Genomic DNA, 19876 nt, shown 5'->3' on the forward strand with positions numbered 1-19876 from the left:
TGTAAATGCGTGATGAGGTTCCTGCTGGTCTCTTTTCCCCGGCGCTGGTGTGTGTGTGTGTGTGTGTGTGTTGGAGGAGGGGCGTGGTCTCGGTTAAGTGTTAATTACCACCAGGCATGCAGCAGGAGATGGAGCCGTGATTGTGTTTGTCTGTAATTAACACTCCCGCTAATCCTGTTGTGCTAATGAAGGACGGCGGGGAGAACGCGGGTTCTCTCCCTTTTACTCGCTCGGAACTTCTCTTCTTCTTATGGTGGATCTGTGGAAGCTCCTCCGCTCTGGATCTGATCAGGAATCCTGCTCCTCCCACTCGGATCCGATCCTTCTATTTTCATACAGCGTTCCAGCCGCGGTGGAACACGTTCTCGCACGTTCTCGCACGCTGACCAATTCTATAAAGAACTGGAAATAGACATTTACCCTCCGCCTACAGGTCACACACACAACAAACACAACTCAACACAAATACACACAACAACACACAGACACACACAACAAACACAACTCAACACAAATACACACACAACTCAACACAAATACACACAACACACACACACACAACACAAATACACACAACAACACACATACACACACAAACACACAACAAACAAACACAACTGAACACAAATACACACACAACTCAACACAAATACACACACAACTCAACACAAACACACAACACACACACACAACACAAATACACACAACAACACACACACAGACACAACACAACACACAACTCAACACAAATACACACATCACACACACACAACACAAATACACACAACAACACACATACACACACAACAAACACAACTCAACACAAATACACACACAACTCAACACAAATACACACAATACACACACAACACAAATACTAACAATACACATAACCAACACACACAACCCACATACACACACAACTCAACACAAATACACACAACTTGACACAAATACACACAACACACACACAACACAAATACACACAACAACACACATACACACACAACCCACATACACACACAACTCAACACAAATACACACAACACACACATACACACAACATACAACACACATACACACATACACACACAAAGATGAGCAAAGATAAAAGAACCAGAATAAAATATGAAACAGGGAGGTGATAAATTTCTTCATTTGATGTAATTGCTGTTTTATACTCAGAAAGGAAGGTGAAGTGAAACACTGCAGGCCAGTTAGTACACTGTTCTGAAGGGTTCTAACACCCGGCCGGCGCTGGTTTTAATTAGAACCGGTTCTGTCCTCTGCAGGTGGCCTGGTTAGTCTGTAATTAGGCGACGTGGACGCGGGGAAACGTGAACCCGTCAAGAACGGTTTTCATCCAACCTTATCAGCTCTGTGAGCAGCGTTCCTCCCCCACCGTGCTTATCTCTCACACACACACACACACACGCACACATATACATTCTACACACAACACACACACACACTGCACACACACATATACATACAACACACACACACATACAACACAACACACACACACACTCACACACATATACATACAACACACACACACACACATATACATACTACACACAACACACATGCACACACACTCACACACATACACCACATAACACTCACACACGCACACATATACATTCTACACACAACACACACCGCACACACACATATACATACAACACACACACACATGCAACACAACACACACACTCACACACATATACATACAACACACACACACACATATACATACTACACACAACACACACACACCGCACACACACACATACAACAGAACACACACTCACACAACACACATGCACACACACGCACACACATACACCACATAACACTCACACAACACACATGCACACACACACATACAACACAACACACACACATACACATACAACACAACACACACACATACACCACACAACACTCACACAACACACATGCACACACACACACGTATACATACTACACACACACGCTCACACACATACACCACACAACACTCACACAACACACACAGGAGAACCTACTCCCTGATCTGGGATATTTCCCATGATTCATAGAGGAGATGCAGTGTTTGCTGTGGTGAGAACTGTGAAGGTCCCTCATCGTCGCCAGGAGAAATATGAAAAGTGAAAGTGAAGTGAATGTCATTGTGAGACACTGCAGCACAGCACACGGTGACATGGTGAAACGTGTCCTCTGTATTTAACCGTCACCCTTGGTGACAGTGGTCACCATGACAGGCGCCCAGGGAGCAGCGTGTGGGGACGGTTACACGCTACACCACCACTGCCCCACAATACAATGTCAGGAACGCAAAGCAGATGGTTTTTGGAGTTCCACCAGGTCAGATCACAGCTGAGATGCCAACATCACAGAGACAGGAAGAACTCTGAGAATCTGGAACCAGTCAAGAAACATCACCTGTCTGGAAGCTCCAGGGTCGGTGATGCTCACAGGAAAATGTTCCGAATCGTTAAATCTCTGATAGAACCTTTTAAATGAAACCATGAAGGTCTTTTCATGCATAAAACAAATTAATATGCAGATTACAGCCTGAATAATTATTATTATGTCATGTGTCTCCAGGCGCCTCAGCCTCTGTCCGCTACGTCATTTGGTGCAGCTGCCTTCGGTTCTGAGTGAGAAGAGACGGTTTTACTCTTTGTTCCTTTAAAAACGAAATATTGCTCTTTGGGGTCCCATGGAGAACAGGTAATAACGTTCCATATTGCTCTACTTTCCTCAGCAAAGTTCTACTGTGAAGCTATTTTTGTGTTGTTTTCAGCGGGTATTTTAGAGAATAAAAACGTCCTGTTCTGATGTTCTGGAAGTGGCTGGTGACACAGTGACGGAGCGGTTCCCCTCCGGTTCCTATAGTCAGAACTCCTTGTTCTCCGCCGCGTTATTTCACAGCCGGTCTGTCTGGCCTGCCGGTTCAGGGTCACCGGGCGGCTGGTTAATCAGCAGGCCGGTTCTCCAGTAATAATTAATGGGCCTCTGGCGGGAAAGTTCTCCTCATTAGGCCTTCTGCTCCAGTCCAGCCTGGGTTCTGATGTCGTGGTTCTCCGTGCTGATACTGAGGATGACGTAGACTGGACTTCAGCATGATGTGGATCGCTGCAGTTATCACAGATGTGGAAGGGTGGGAACCTTCCGGAATAACTGATCTGGGCCTGGAGTCACATGAGAACCACTTCTGCAGCTGTGGGTTCTAGAATGACATGATGCAGACACAAGTCTCCAGGCCAAAACACAACTATGCATGTTCCCGTCAAAGCAAATGAAGAAAAGTACGGGAACAGGAAGGGTGGATCTCTAAACTAACATTCCAGTTGGACTTCGTTCTCCTTCCAGCTCAGGAATCAGGATTTACAGACGCAGAGCAGAACCATCAGTGCCAGCGAGAAGAAGATGAAGCCTGGAACCATGAACACTGCGGACGCGGTCTTCTCATGGCATCATCGTCATTTTGGTGAGTCCCATATATGGCATCTGCTGGACCTCACTGCTCAGACTGGGCTGGTAACACACTCGTCTCTGAAGACAGTAAGTCCCATCGTGTCCCTGAGCAGGACACTTTACCGTGAGTCCTGTCACTACTGACTGTAAGGCGCTCTGGATAAGGGCGTCTGGTAAATATTATAAATGTAAATAGAACGTATGGCACTTTGAATATATCAGATGTGAAGTTCCAGTATTTGGAATGAATTCCAGTCAGAATCCAGGTTGGTAGTGCGGGTACGAAATTCCATTCAGCCATGAAATGATGTGGTTTTTATCAACGGTTCCTGCTTTTATTATACAATCTCCGAATCTCACATTCTGGATGTTCCCATGAGGGGAACGTTCTTCATCTCGCATTTGCCAGCACGTGCCGAGATCTGGTGGAATCATCATCCCTGGCTGAGCTAAAAGGGGTCGGGGTCAGGACTCCCAGCGGAGAAGACTAACAGGCCTCAACACGCACGGCGGTGAAGTGGTCTTAACAGGGAGGAGGCTGAGGAACGAAATAAGAAATGTGGGTTTATGAAGACATCATTAAAGGCTCCCACAGTTATAAAACGGGGTGGCAGGTGGCAGTGTCGCCCCCTGTCGGCGGCTTGTGGCGTGTTCGATAAGGGGTACTACTTGTTTGGTTTTTTCAGTTCTTCCCAGAGGTGTAAATGGTGCTTTATTCACGATGACATGCACAGTCTGTGATGATGTGCGTTATATTGAGGAAGATCTTCAGAATGGAACCTGTGTGTGGTCATACGAGCTCTACATAGGACAGAACACGAATACAAGTTCAATCACTTCTGAACTCCCAGAATCCCCCCAGAATCCTGTACAAATTGTTGACTTTTATTTTACTCATTTGCACACCTGATACACATATTTTACGTTAAAAACGTAAAGGTGTAATATTTGGTTATGTTTGCAATATTTGAATATTGGTTCATTGTTACTTGCAATATTTGCAATAATGTGGTCTGTAGCGGTCGCTAAAAGTATTTCACTGCATATCATACCGTGTATGACTGTATGTGACAAATAAAACTGGGGATTTAGAATTTGGATCTGGCAACACCGAGTCCGGGCGGCGTGTGCGCATGTGCGGGCTGTGTGCGTGTGTGTGTGTGCGTGTGTGTGTGTGTTTAGGGGAGAGAGAGAGAAAGAGAGAAACAGACAGATCCCGCGCGGAGAGGAAGAGGAGCGGCCGCGTCCGCGACGCGTGTCGCGTTCGGACTGGCGACGTGACCCGGTGTCGCGGGGTGTATGGCGGGGGACCGGGACCATGGTGGAGCGGGCCAGTAAGTTCGTGCTGCTGCTCGCCGGTTCCGTCCTCTTCATGCTCGTCCTGTACCAGTACGCGGCGCCCGGTTCGCTCGGGTTCGGCGCGCCGCGCGGCTCCGGGTCCGACGCCGCGACGCTCTTCCCCACGCCGGACCCGCACTACGTGGACAAGTTCTACTTCCCCGTCCGGGACCTGCGGCGCGCCGCCGACTTCCAGATGCGCGGCGAGGACGTGATCGTGTTCCTGCACATCCAGAAGACGGGCGGAACCACGTTCGGCCGCCACCTGGTGCAGAACGTCCGCCTCGAGGTTCCGTGCGACTGCAGGCCGGGCCAGAAGAAGTGTACCTGCCACCGACCCAACAGCAAGGAGCCCTGGCTCTTCTCCCGCTTCTCCACCGGCTGGAGCTGCGGGCTCCACGCCGACTGGACCGAGCTGACCAGCTGCGTCCCCGGGGTGCTGGGCCGGAGGGACCGAACCGTGCGGTACGACGCGACGCGCGGGGGGACCGTCTTCCAGCCAGATGTCTCTCTCTCTCTTTCTCTGTGTGGGGGTGTTCAAGTTTTCTCTGGTTAGGACCTGCTATAGAACCATCCTGATCTCGTGGAGAACGTCTGCAGCGCTTCTGGGTGGATTTGCTTCAACGTTGGTTCCTGCGTTTCCTGGTCTGTCTGTAGTGAAGTTTGCGTTAATCCTGCCCTGTGGTTCTAGGTGCGGTGATTAGCGGTTCTGGGTGAATTTAATGGAACTTTGGTTCTTGTTCCTGTGTTTCCTGGTCTGTCTGTAGTGAAATTTGCTTTAATCCTGTTCTGTGGTTCTAAGTGCGGTGATCAGCCGTTCTGGGTGAATTAAATGGAACTTTGGTTCTTGTTCCTGTGTTTCCTGGTCTGTCTGTAGTGAAATTTGCTTTAATCCTGTTCTGTGGTTCTAAGTGCGGTGATCAGCCGTTCTGGGTGGATCTAATGGAACTTTGGTTCTTGTTCCTGCGTTTCCAGGTCTGTCTGTAGTGAAGTTTGCGTTAATCCTGTTCTGTGGTTCTAGGTGCGGTGATCAGCCGTTCTGGGTGAATTTAATGGAACTTTGGTTCTTGTTCCTGCGCTTCCTGGTCTGTCTGTAGTGAAATTTGCTTTAATCCTGTTCTGTGGTTCTAGGTGTGGTGGTCAGTGGTTCTGAGTGAATTTAATGGAACTTTGGTTCTTGTTCCTGTGTTTCCTGGTCTGTCTGTAGTGAAATTTGCTTTAATCCTGTTCTGTGGTTCTAAGTGCGGTGATCAGCCGTTCTGGGTGGATCTAATGGAACTTTGGTTCTTGTTCCTGCGTTTCCAGGTCTGTCTGTAGTGAAATTTGCTTTAATCCTGCCCTGTGGTTCTAGGTGTGGTGGTCAGTGGTTCTGGGTGGATCTAATGGAACTTTGGTTCTTGTTCCTGCGTTTCCAGGTCTGTCTGTAGTGAAATTTGCTTTAATCCTGCCCTGTGGTTCTAGGTGCGGTGATTAGCGGTTCTGGGTGAATTTAATGGAACTTTGGTTCTTGTTCCTGCGTTTCCTGGTCTGTCTGTAGTGAAGTTTGCGTTAATCCTGTTCTGTGGTTCTAGGTGTGGTGGTCAGTGGTTCTGGGTTGATTTATTTCAACGTTGGTTCCTACGTTTCCTGGTCTGTCTGTAGTGAAATTTACTTTAATCCTGTTCTTTGGTTCTAGGTGCGGTGATCAGCGGTTCTGGGTGAATTTAATGGAACTTTGGTTCTTGTTCCTGCGTTTCCTGGTCTGTCTGTAGTGAAATTTGCTTTAATCCTGTTCTGTGGTTCTAAGTGCGGTGATCAGCCGTTCTGGGTGGATCTAATGGAACTTTGGTTCTTGTTCCTGCGTTTCCTGGTCTGTCTGTAGTGAAATTTGCTTTAATCCTGTTCTGTGGTTCTAGGTGCGGTGATCAGCCGTTCTGGGTGAATTTAATGGAACTTTGGTTCTTGTTCCTGCGCTTCCTGGTCTGTCTGTAGTGAAATTTGCTTTAATCCTGTTCTGTGGTTCTAGGTGTGGTGGTCAGTGGTTCTGAGTGAATTTAATGGAACTTTGGTTCTTGTTCCTGTGTTTCCTGGTCTGTCTGTAGTGAAATTTGCTTTAATCCTGTTCTGTGGTTCTAAGTGCGGTGATCAGCCGTTCTGGGTGGATCTAATGGAACTTTGGTTCTTGTTCCTGCGTTTCCAGGTCTGTCTGTAGTGAAATTTGCTTTAATCCTGCCCTGTGGTTCTAGGTGTGGTGGTCAGTGGTTCTGAGTGAATTTAATGGAACTTTGGTTCTTGTTCCTGCGTTTCCTGGTCTGTCTGTAGTGAAATTTGCTTTAATCCTGTTCTGTGGTTCTAAGTGCGGTGATCAGCCGTTCTGGGTGGATCTAATGGAACTTTGGTTCTTGTTCCTGCGTTTCCAGGTCTGTCTGTAGTGAAATTTGCTTTAATCCTGCCCTGTGGTTCTAGGTGCGGTGATTAGCGGTTCTGGGTGAATTTAATGGAACTTTGGTTCTTGTTCCTGCGTTTCCTGGTCTGTCTGTAGTGAAGTTTGCGTTAATCCTGTTCTGTGGTTCTAGGTGTGGTGGTCAGTGGTTCTGGGTTGATTTATTTCAACGTTGGTTCCTACGTTTCCTGGTCTGTCTGTAGTGAAATTTACTTTAATCCTGTTCTTTGGTTCTAGGTGCGGTGATCAGCGGTTCTGGGTGAATTTAATGGAACTTTGGTTCTTGTTCCTGCGTTTCCTGGTCTGTCTGTAGTGAAATTTGCTTTAATCCTGTTCTGTGGTTCTAAGTGCGGTGATCAGCCGTTCTGGGTGGATCTAATGGAACTTTGGTTCTTGTTCCTGCGTTTCCTGGTCTGTCTGTAGTGAAATTTGCTTTAATCCTGTTCTGTGGTTCTAGGTGCGGTGATCAGCCGTTCTGGGTGGATTTATTTCAATGTTGGTTCTTGTTCCTGTGTTTCCTGGTCTGTCTGTAGTGAAGGTTCTGTTAATTCTGCCCTGTGGTTCTAAGTGCGGTGATCAGCCATTCTGGGTGGATTTATTTCAATGTTGGTTCTTGTTCCTGTGTTTCCTCGTCTGTCTGTAGTGAAGTTTGCGTTAATCCTGCCCTGTGGTTCTAGGTGCGGTGATCAGCGGTTCTGGGTGAATTTAATGGAACTTTGGTTCTTGTTCCTGCGTTCCTGTCTGTAGTGAAGTCTGCGTTAATTCTGCCCTGTGGTTCTAGCTGAGGTGGTCATCGGTTCTGGGTTGATTTATTTCAACGTTGGTTCCTACGTTTCCTGGTCTGTCTTTAGTGACGCCTGCATTTATCCTGCCCTGTGGTTCTAAGTGCGGTGATCAGCCGTTCTGGGTGGATTTAATGGAACTTTGGTTCTTGTTCCTACGTTTCCTGGTCTGTCTGTAGTGAAATTTGCTTTAATCCTGTTCTGTGGTTCTAGGTGTGGTGGTCATCGGTTCTGAGTGAATTTAATGGAATGTTTGTTCTTGTTCCTGTGTTTCCTGGTCTGTCTGTAGTGAAGTTTGCGTTAATCCTGTTCTGTGGTTCTAGGTGTGGTGGTCAGTGGTTCTGAGTTGATTTATTTCAACGTTGGTTCCTACGTTTCCTGGTCTGTCTGTAGTCTGATCAGCCGTTCTGGGTGGATCTAATGGAACTTTGGTTCTTGTTCCTGCGTTTCCAGGTCTGTCTGTAGTGAAGTTTGCGTTAATCCTGTTCTGTGGTTCTAGGTGTGGTGGTCAGTGGATCTGGGTTGATTTATTTCAACGTTGGTTCCTACGTTTCCTGGTCTGTCTGTAGTGAAATTTACTTTAATCCTGTTCTGTGGTTCTAGGTGCGGTGGTCAGTGGTTCTGAGTGAATTTAATGGAATGTTTGTTCTTGTTCCTGCGTTCCTGTCTGTAGTGAAGTTTGCGTTAATCCTGTTCTGTGGTTTTAGGTGCGGTGATCAGCGGTTCTGGGTAAATTTATAGAAAGGTTGGTTCTTGCGTTTCCTGGTCTGTCTTTAGTGACTCCTGCGTTTATCCTGCCCTGTGGTTCTAGGTGCGGTGATCAGCGGTTCTGGGTGAATTTAATGTAACTTTGGTTCTTGTTCCTGCGTTTCCTGGTCTGTCTGTAGTGAAATTTGCTTTAATCCTGTTCTGTGGTTCTAGGTGCGGTGATCAGCGGTTCTGGGTGAATTTAATGGAATGTTGGTTCTTGTTCCTGCCTTTCCTGGTCTGTCTGTAGTGAAATTTGCTTTAATCCTGTTCTGTGGTTCTAGGTGCGGTGATCAGCGGTTCTGGGTGAATTTAATGTAACTTTGGTTCTTGTTCCTGCGTTTCCTGGTCTGTCTGTAGTGAAGTTTTGTTTTAATCCTGTTCTGTGGTTCTAGGTGCGGTGATCAGCGGTTCTGGGTGAATTTAATGGAATGTTGGTTCTTGTTCCTGCCTTTCCTGGTCTGTCTGTAGTGAAGTTTTGTTTTAATCCTGTTCTGTGGTTCTAGGTGCGGTGATCAGCGGTTCTGGGTGAATTTAATGGAATGTTGGTTCTTGTTCCTGCCTTTCCTGGTCTGTCTGTAGTGAAGTTTTGTTTTAATCCTGTTCTGTGGTTCTAGGTGCGGTGATCAGCGGTTCTGGGTGAATTTAATGGAATGTTGGTTCTTGTTCCTGCCTTTCCTGGTCTGTCTGTAGTGAAGTTTTGTTTTAATCCTGTTCTGTGGTTCTAGGTGCGGTGATCAGCGGTTCTGGGTGAATTTAATGGAATGTTGGTTCTTGTTCCTGCCTTTCCTGGTCTGTCTGTAGTGAAGTTTTGTTTTAATCCTGTTCTGTGGTTCTAGGTGCGGTGATCAGCGGTTCTGGGTGAATTTAATGGAATGTTGGTTCTTGTTCCTGCCTTTCCTGGTCTGTCTGTAGTGAAGTTTTGTTTTAATCCTGTTCTGTGGTTCTAGGTGCGGTGATCAGCGGTTCTGGGTGAATTTAATGGAATGTTGGTTCTTGTTCCTGCCTTTCCTGGTCTGTCTGTAGTGAAGTTTTGTTTTAATCCTGTTCTGTGGTTCTAGGTGCGGTGATCAGCGGTTCTGGGTGAATTTAATGGAATGTTGGTTCTTGTTCCTGCCTTTCCTGGTCTGTCTGTAGTGAAGTTTTGTTTTAATCCAGTTTTGTGGTTCTAATTGCGGTGATCAGTGGTTCTTTGTCGTGTAAATGCCACTGAGCGCATGGACTGTTTTCTGAAACAATGGCACCTCTCACATCACACCGTGTCACTATTGTCGGGTTCTGTCCACGCCAGGTTCTGGCTGTGTAGGATCTAATTCAGATTGTAGAACCCATGTTCCTGTTGTCTCCCTCGTCTTTGAGTGTTTTGGTCACGTGTGTGTGTGTGTGTGTGTTTGTCCCTCTGATCCAGATGTAGTTGTGGGTAATGAGAAAGTGGATATGAATGGTGGGCGTGGCCAGCATGTTTGCTGGTGTAGAAGTTCTGGCTGAGGCCCCCTCTCACGTTCCATCAGGGATTCGGTTTCTGCTCTGAACCGGTGGGGGCGTGCCTGTCCCACCGGTTCCTGTACGTTTCTCTTCAATTCCACCATATTTTGATGTGGGCGGGGTCAGCATCTTAAGAAGGAATCTTGTCTCTAGTGTTAGATGTTCTATATGTCTGTGGAGATGGAATTGGAACATTCCGGAATAATCTGCATGTTTGTGCGAAATGTTTGAGGTTGTGTGTGTGTGTGTGATCACCAGGAGGCTACAGGAAATGGACATCATCTGTGTGTGAAAGTCAGCCAATCAGAATCTCCAGATTTGCTCCTGATCACTGCGTATGTAGTGGAGGACCTTCAGCATTCTGTATCAGCCGCCGTCATCTGCAGACTTCAGGGGCGGGGCTAGTAATAGTGAGATGTGATTGGCTGACTGTTGTGGAGGACTCTCCCATACACACCAAAAAATGTAGAGACGTGAGGTACTACAGCAGCGTGGTGCAGGTTTACAGGAAAGTTCATAAATTATCATCATCATCATCCCATCTGTGGTTCTTAAAAGGCCTCAGAATTTATATCATATACAATATTTTAATGAAACTTTCAGGAAAGATCAAAAGCACCATAACTGGAAAACCGAGAAGGGGGTTGGAAGTCAGTTGTGACCCGGAGGTCATTAGGCCCCTCCCCCACGCTCCCTGACCACGCCTCTGGTAGCTCGGCCTTTGTCTGATCTGCTGTGGCTTTTCATGCTTTTCCGGGATCTAGGGATCTGCTCTGGAGATGAAGAATAATCCATATTCACCTTTTTCATAAGATGAAGGTGATAAAGGAGACTGAGAAAAGAATTATTAATTATCTGCTTTTGTTCCGTCTGTGTTCTGCGGTTCTCCGGTGTCCCATACCTACTGCTGTCCTAACGCCGCTTCCCACTCCAGACCCGCTAGTGTCACAGTGGGTCACATGGTGCAGTGGGGTCAAAGGTCACGTTTTAGGGCCTTCTTACCTGGACTGACTGGTGACTGGCGGGCGCTGGTTGTGCGTGTGTGAAGGGGGCGGAGTTAACGATTTACGGTGCGGGTTGGAGTTCAGCTGCTCCTGCTGTTAAAAGGTGCGAATTGGACGTTACTCTCCGCCGTGTGTGTGTGTGTGGGCAGCTGTCCCCCATCACGTCCCCGCCACGCTCCTCCGCAGCGCGTGACTGGCGGCCGTTAACCCCGCCCGGCGGGGGGCTGATGGAGGCCTGAGCGAGTCGTGGACGGAATGTTGCCCCCCGCTGACCGCGCCTTTTAAAGCGGAGTCCAGCTGGGACCAAGCTTTCTGGACCGAGACGCGGATTTCATCCAGAAATATAGTTTATATTAAACGAGCCGGATTAGTAGTACGAGTGACGTTCTTCACCGCTAGGTGACCTCCGACCTGTTGATGATTGACAGGTGTTCAGTGTTCAGAGGGGGAGAAAGTGGAACCTTGTCTCGTGTGGCGTGTGTGTCTCCAGTCGAAATACCCCATCGTTGTCCCTGTTTCACAGGTCAGAGGTCACCTGGAATCTCGCCTGCATGTGGAACATGGCTCTGGTGTGTAGACTCAGGGGTGAAAGGTCACACTCTGCCTGCCCCTGGGGGGATGTGGCTAAAAGGCTCCTTCATTAGTGTAATTTAATTACTGTGTGTGTGTGTGTGTGTGTGTGTGTGTGTGTTACAACAGTCGGCCTTGAATCAGCCAAGAGCCCCACTTCCCAGGTGGATCTGCAGCCTTGGACTTCTCGCTGTGTTTGACTCTCTCGTTAAACCGTGAGGTTCAGGCCATTCTTTCTTCATCTTAAAACCAGATGGTGCAGATTACCCACAATCCATTGCTCCTCCACCTGTTTACACTGGGTTTAAACGAGGAGAAAAAGGCATAATCTGTTCATCTGCTTCCTGCTTTTTAAATATCGGGATAAATGAAAAGGTCATTTTTCACCATTATGTTATCAGGCTGCTGTGATCATCTCACTGTAGTGTGTGTGTGTGTATGGGTGTGTGTGTGTGTGTGTGTGTGTGTGAGTGTGTGCGTGCGTGCGTGCGTGCATTTAGAGACCTTTATTTTGAACAGATCTGTGTGATGATGATGGTGGTCAGACGCTGTCCTCAGCTGGACCATAATCCCTTTAGTGGCGGGCGTCTCTGGTGGCCAGATTATCCTCTCACAGAATCCCCTTACAGTAAATAGTGCTAATCTGGGCCTGCAGCAGCAGAGTTCCGGATGGTTCCGGGTGACATCAGCGCTCATATTCCGACAGAACGATTCTGAACATCATGTCACTGTGATCTTCTTCATGTTGAAAAGCCCGCCTCACTTCTGTAATGGTCCGGTCCGACACGCCCTGACTCCACATCTCCTGCATTATTAAGGACCCGGCGGGCGGGCGGAGGCCCGAACCCCCTGCTGGGCGTCTGAGCTCCTGTTATCTGATCCTGGATGCGCGGAATTAGACCATCACATTTATTATAAATTAACACCGCTGTTCAGGTTCCGGGGTGAAGAGCAGCTGTCATCCATCTCCTCCTGTCTTTCTGAGGGTACAACACCGACATGAAGTTCACAGCGTACTACTCACTCTGAGTATACTACACAGATGTAGAGTATACTACACCGACATGAAGTTCACAGCGTACTACTCACTCTGAGTATACTACACAGATGTAGAGTATACTACACCGACATGAAGTTCACAGTGTACTACTCACTCTGAATATACTACACAGATGTAGAGTGTACAACACCGACATGTTCACAGCGTACTACTCACTCTGAGTATACTACGCAGTTGTAGAGTATACTACACCGACATGGGGCAGTGGTGGCCTAGCGGTTAAGGAAGTGGCCCCGTAATCAGAAGGTTGCCGGTTCGAATCCCGATCCGCCAAGGTGCCACACACTGCTCCCCGGGCGCCTGTCATGGTGCCCACTGCTCACTCAGGGTGATGGTTAAATCAAGAGGACAAATTTCACTGTGTGCACTGTGTGCTGTGTATCACATGTGACAATCACTTGTTCATGTTCACAGCACAGCGTAATACTCACTCTGAGCGAACTACTGTTTATCATGTGTGCTACACAGACATAATATTTCTGTTTGTGCAGCGCAGGGTTCTGACCTGGTTTTGTCTGGTTCTCTGTGTTGTGTGAGCAGATGGAGGGACGTGCAAATTTAATGTCTAGAGTTGAGCTCTAGTGCAGAACTAGAGGGTCCATGTCTGAGGAAATCAGTGGGAGTGTGTGTGTGTAAACCTGTATAGTTTCTATACAGAAGTCAGACAAGAAGAATGTTACAAGTTCATCTAAATCTTCTCTAAAGAGGAAGGTCTTGAGCTGCTGTGTGAAGGTGCTCAGTGACTGAGCTGGAAGTTCATTCCACCACCGAGGGGCCAAGACGGAGAAGAGTCTAGAAGAGCGTCTTCCTTTTACCTTCAGAGATGGGGGGACCAGGTGAGCAGTACTGGAGGCTCGGAGTATACGAGGTGCAGTGTGAGGTGTAATAAGGGCTGTGAGGTAGGATGGTGCTACTCCATGTTTGGCTTTGTAGGCCAGCATCAGTATTTTGAACCTGATGCAGGCAGCTACTGGGAGCCAGTGGAGGGAACGTAGCAGAGGGGTGGTGTGGAGAACTTGGGAAGGTTGAAGATCAGTCGTGCTGCTGCATTTTGTATGAGTTGTAGATGGCAGTCAGAGGTAGACCAGCTAGAAAGGAGTTGCAGTAATCCAGTTGTGAGATTAATAAGGACTGAACCAGGATCTGGGTGGACTGTGCTGATAGATAAGGGCGGATCTGTCTGTTATTGTAGAGAAGGAATCTACATGATGTGAGTTGAGAAGGAAAGTTGTTTTCTATAGTTACCCCAAGGATGCGTGCAGTTGAAGGAGAGATCTCAGAGTTGTTCCGGAAGATAGCAAGATCCTGATGAGGTGAAGATTCTGCTGGAATGAATATTAGTTCTGTTTTGGTGGGATTGAGTTTTAGATGATGGGCTGCCATCCAAGATGAGACGTCAGGCATGCAGAGATTTTGGAAGCGGCATTCACATCTGAGTGAGAAAAAGAGAAGATAACACATGTGAGGGACATAAGTAGAGGACCACGTACTGAGCCCTGAGGGACGCCAGTGGAGAGTCTGCATGAAGCAGATGTGGATTCTTTCCGATCCAGGTCCATTTCAATGCTGAGCCCTGAATTCCGAGTCTCTTCAGGATGGACAGGAGAGTTAACTGGGTCCGTTTACAGGCTTTACATTTACAGCATTTATCCGACGCCCTTATCCAGAGCGACTTACAATCAGTATTTACAGGGACAGTCCCCCTGGAGCAACTCAGGGTTAAGTGTCTTGCTCAGGGACACAGTGGTAGTAAGTGGGATTCGAACCCGGGTCTTCTGGTTCATAGGCGAGTGTTTTACCCACTAGGCTACTACCACCCTGGCTTTATTCCCTTTATTACTGCAATCTGCTGAGACTTAACATGAACCTGATGACCCCGACCTCTGCCGGTTCTGCTCCTGGTAGAGTGGAGTTGGGAGATTTTGGGGAATTTCTCAGGTAGAAGAATGTTGGAGAACATCAGACTCATCTTCTTCTGTTGACTCAGTTGTAGCCATGATGTAGACAGTGACTCCTCCTTTTCCACACCTCCCTCCAGATCACACACATTCACCAGCTGGAAACACACACACACGTCAGCAAATACACGGCAAAAATGCCACGGTGGGCAGGACTAGCAGCAACACTACTGAAGTGTGTGTGTCACTCAGTCTTAATTTTAATTATGGTGAAGAAGCTAGCCAGAACGTCCACCTGCTGCTCCTCATGTTCTCTGCTGTCCAGAACCCCGACTGAATCTGGTTCTGTACAGCAGCTAGCCACGCCCATCTCTCTTCACTAGTATCTGCTGCCCTCATCATGCCCACATGCTGCAAAAATTCATGATCACAACTCCATCTACATTTCCAGAGAACAAATACCAATTAACACTGGTTACAAAATCTACTATTAAATTCCATCATCTGATATCAGACCAGGAATGTAAGACTTTGTAGGAAACAAACTGTCTTATGTACATCTTATAACATATTATATTGACATTTACGGCTGTATCCAGAGCGACTTACAACGTGCTTCCATGTTCCCATCGATAAAGTCACTAGGACTCCGTAGGTAGAGAAGGTGTGAAGGTCAGGAAGTGGTGCTCAGAAGTGTAAAGTGGGTCTTAAAAACACAGTAAATCGGCATGATTGACACGTTGCCAGTGTTGCCAGTAGTGATTGTTGATTTTGTGTAAGTGATGTGTTTTGCCCTCACAGACGTAGCTCATCCTGGTGTGTACCGGTCAGCTGACGAGAGGATGAGCTCCCCAGTAGGAAAAGGGGCGGAGCCACTGCAGGGAACTTCCTTATTAAACATTAATTAAATATTCAGAGGTTGGCATGGTAGTTACACACACACACACCCTACTACAGAATATAAAGATAAATTATCTTCCTTAAGCTTCCTCCAGCCAACACCTACAAGGTCATGACCTTTCACCATCTGCTGTCCAGGTCGACCTCTGGTACAAACACAGACACCAAACCACCCAAATTAAATCAACACACACAGAGCAGAAGCGAACCTCGTTCACAGATAAACTCCATATTGACAAGTTCCGCTGTGTGTGTGTGTGTGTGTGTGTGTGTACAGGAAATAATGTGATTTTTCCATCGGAAACACCAGCTGCAGACAGTAACAACATCAGAGCCGCCCAGCGACAGCTGGAAACACACACACACACACACACACACACACACACACACACTGTAAATATATAAAACCTATAGTGTACAGCTTCATGAATGACCCGAATGAATAATTTCCTAATAATTAGTAAGAGTAAGAGTTTTACATGAGTGAGCATCACAGTTTAAAATGATCATGATCTATATTAATATGTGTGTGCATGTTGATGATGATGATGATGATTTGTGTGTTTTTGACTGGTCTGCTACGTACTTCTGTGGTGTCGGTGTGGCCTGGTGAAGTTTGTCAGTTGGGGGCCGCAGGCAGTAAAAACTTCCTGACTGTTGCTTGACCTGTTGGTGCATCACCATGGAAACATGGGTGGAGTCCAGGAGGACGGCGGCGGGGCCTGGGGGAGGGGCTTGACAGAGGCAGCTCCTCTGCCGGGCGGAGCTGGTGGGTCGTCTTCTGAGGCTCGGCGGGACTCATTTCATTTATTCAGTTCCTTCAGCTGTCAATCATTACTTTTCCCAGGATGCAGTGCGGCGTGTGATTGGGGTCAGGTAGTTGGTGTCCGGAGCTCCGTCCCCTCCAGACGTGGTGATTTATATTCCGGTGTGGGCCACCGCCTGCCTACCTCCGACACGGCCATGGGTGGGCTGGGGGGGCGTGGCCTCTGAATGGGGGGGCGGGTTCAGCTCTGCACTACTACAGGGGATTGCGTGTGTGCCTGGGTTCTTTCTCAAGACCACACATACATACGCACACACACACACACACACACAGAGCGAGCAAAGGGAAGGATATTTGCTTTTCATTTGTTTGCTCAGTTTCCATCAAGTCTGAAGTGCAGAGTTCAACCAGCATACGGGACACACACACACACACACACACACACACACACACACACACAGAGACTTATTCCACTTGACCTCAGATCAGCTATGACGTTTGTATCAATTAGATTTTTTTCATGCTGCCCTCTGGTGGCTTTCACTGGATTAGCGGACTCTGTTTATTCCATTGTGCTTTTATTCACACACACACACACACACACACACACAGTCTGAAGTGATGGAGGGTGGGATTCAGATCTCTGAGTGCTGCTCTCTTTGTGCTTTTAATCTCTTCTTATGGACTGAGAGACTGTTAGTGATTGTCAAAGAAAAGTCTCTTACACGCATTATTCCACACACACGTGTGTAAGTCAGGATCTGTGGTCAGATTTAGGACACACACACACACAGCTCTCAATAGTACAGGGTTTAAAGGGTTGTTTTTTTTTCTAACATCTGCAGAAGCTCAGACCAAGTTGGTGTGTGTGTGTGGTGTGGTGTGGGGGTATCTGGTTACACAAAGACCCTGGAATGTTCCATCATTCCATCCTTTACCCGAGGAGATGATTTTCCAGGACGGTTCTGCAGTGGGATGTTAGTTCAGGCTTCCCGAAGCCTCAGCAGAGTCTGATTTATGGGGGTCAAAGTTCACGCTCGGCTCCCCACTCGTCCCCTGACGTCTTGTTTCTGCCCGACAGGAAGTTCCACTACATCACCCTCCTGCGGGACCCCGTGTCGCGGTACCTGAGCGAGTGGCGGCACGTCCAGCGCGGCGCCACCTGGAAGACGTCGCTGCACATGTGCGACGGGCGGGTGCCCACGCCCGAGGAGCTGCCCCCCTGCTACGACGGCGCCGACTGGTCGGGCTGCACCCTGGACCAGTTCATGGACTGTCCCTACAACCTGGCCAACAACCGGCAGGTGCGCATGCTGGCCGACCTCAGCCTGGTGGGCTGCTACAACCTGTCCACGCTGCCGGGGACGCGGCGCGCCCAGCTGCTGCTGGACTCGGCCAAGAAGAACCTGCGCGACATGGCCTTCTTCGGCCTGACCGAGCACCAGCGCAAGACGCAGTACCTGTTCGAGCGCGCCTTCCGCCTGCGCTTCATCCGGCCCTTCGCCCAGTACAACAGCACCCACGCCGGCGGCGTGGACCTGGACGCCGGCGCCGTGCGGCGCATCCAGGAGCTGAACGAGCTGGACGTGCAGCTGTACGAGTACGCCCGGGACCTGTTCCAGCAGCGCTACCGCTACCAGCACGCGCTGGAGCGCCGGGAGCGCCGGCTCCGCCTCCTCCGGGACGCCGCCCGGCCGCCTACGCAGGACTACATGAGCCAGATCGTCCACGGCTGGTAGCGGGGCGGGGCTGCGGGGTGGGGTCACGGGGCCGGCGCTTCGTCCTGTACAACACCACCAACGCCTACGCAGGACTACATGAGCCAGATCGTCCACGGCTGGTAGTGGGGCGGGGCCGCGGGGCGGGGCCGGCGCTTCGTCCAGTACAACACCACCAACACCTACGCAGGACTACATGAGCCAGATCGTCCACGGCTGGTAGTGGGGCGGGTCGAGGGCGGGTCGAGGGGCGGGGCCGGCGCTTTGTCCAGTACAACACCACCAACACCTACGCAGGACTACATGAGCCAGATCGTCCACGGCTGGTAGTGGGGCGGGGCCGCGGGGCGGGGCCGGCGCTTCGTCCAGTACAACACCACCAACACCTACGCAGGACTACATGAGCCAGATCGTCCACGGCTGGTAGTGGGGCGGGGCCGCGGGGCGGGGCCGGCGCTTCGTCCAGTACAACACCACCAACGCCTACGCAGGACTACATGAGCCAGATCGTCCACGGCTGGTAGTGGGGCGGGGCCGCGGGGCGGGGCCGGCGCTTCGTCCAGTACAACACCACCAACACCTACGCAGGACTACATGAGCCAGATCGTCCACGGCTGGTAGCGGGGCGGGGGCCGCGGGGCGGGGCCGGCGCTTCGTCCAGTACAACACCACCAACACCTACGCAGGACTACATGAGCCAGATCGTCCACGGCTGGTAGTGGGGCGGGGCCGCGGGGCGGGGCCGGCGCTTCGTCCTGTACAACACCACCAACGCCCACGCAGGACTACATGAGCCAGATCGTCCACGGCTGGTAGCGGGGCGGGGCCGCAGGGCGGGGCCGGCGCTTCGTCCAGTACAACAGCAGCCACGCCTGCAGCGCTACCGCTACCAGCACGTGCTGGCTCCGCCTCCTCCGGAATTCCGCCCACGCAGGACTACATGAGCCAGATCGTCCACGGATGGTAGATGGGCGGGGCCGCGGGGCGGCGCCACCCACTTTTTAAACAGGCACCATAATAAGCTGCCGTTTTTGGTGGATAAATTTGTCGGTTCCAGAATCAAGATTGTGACCAAATCCGGTTCTCCTCAGATTACAAATATTACAACTAATAAACGTGAACGAGACCACGACTGTTACGGTTCCAGCCCGTCCCCCTGAACGGAACCCACTTCGACACGGATCAACGTCACGCTGTGTGTGTGTGTGCTCAGTGTGTGTTTGTGTGCGCGTGGTGCAGGGTGTGTGTGTGTGTCTGTGCTTGGTGGGTTTTTGTGTGCGCGTGGTGCTGTGTGTGTGTGTGTGTGTGTGTGTGTGTGTGTTCCTTATGTGTTTCTGTTCTGACACCAGCCTAATATGAATCTTTCCAATAAAACGGTTTCTTTTGTAAAGAACGTTTCTGGTGTTTCTTGGTGTTTAGATGTTTCGTGAGAAATTTGAACCATGAATAAACGTTTGGATTTATTAGCGCAGATGATGGAACAGAGTGTAGGAAGGTGAAGGTTCTGCTGTGTGAGAGAAAGCAGAGCCCTGGTAGTTCTTTTCTTCACTCTTCATCCTCTTCTTCCATCCTCTGGAAGAGGGTTCTAGTGTAGACTGGATGTGCTTCTTCACCATAATATCCACAGAAAGTTTGTAAATGAAGATACTTTCCAGGTGAAAGGAGGAAATGAAGGAGACTGAGCCGAGGTGTTTCCT

The 19876-nt window shown here is 49.2% G+C and overlaps 1 protein-coding gene across 1 annotated transcript; it reads left to right on the forward strand.

The window, feature by feature from the left end:
• The first annotated feature begins 4645 nt into the window (after positions 1–4645).
• LOC114783293 (heparan-sulfate 6-O-sulfotransferase 1-B-like) lies at positions 4646–19569 on the forward strand. The gene is made up of 3 exons (XM_028968715.1): positions 4646–5292; positions 17543–18207; positions 18802–19569. Exons 1-2 carry the CDS (start codon positions 4808–4810, stop codon positions 18198–18200), a joined length of 1143 nt encoding a protein of 380 aa, XP_028824548.1. The 5' UTR covers positions 4646–4807; the 3' UTR covers positions 18201–18207; positions 18802–19569.
• The last annotated feature ends 307 nt before the right edge of the window (positions 19570–19876 follow it).

Source organism: Denticeps clupeoides, unplaced genomic scaffold (genome assembly GCF_900700375.1).
Source record: "Denticeps clupeoides unplaced genomic scaffold, fDenClu1.1, whole genome shotgun sequence".
In the NCBI taxonomy this organism is placed as follows: domain Eukaryota; kingdom Metazoa; phylum Chordata; class Actinopteri; order Clupeiformes; family Denticipitidae; genus Denticeps; species Denticeps clupeoides.

Bases quoted from the DNA above. Each gene is read 5' to 3' on its own strand.
- LOC114783293 (XM_028968715.1), top strand. From the start codon at position 4,808: ATGGTGGAGCGGGCCAGTAAGTTCGTGCTGCTGCTCGCCGGTTCCGTC. The intron at 5,293-17,542 runs GTACGACGCGAC...TCTGCCCGACAG, and splicing joins CGGAGGGACCGAACCGTGCG to GAAGTTCCACTACATCACCC.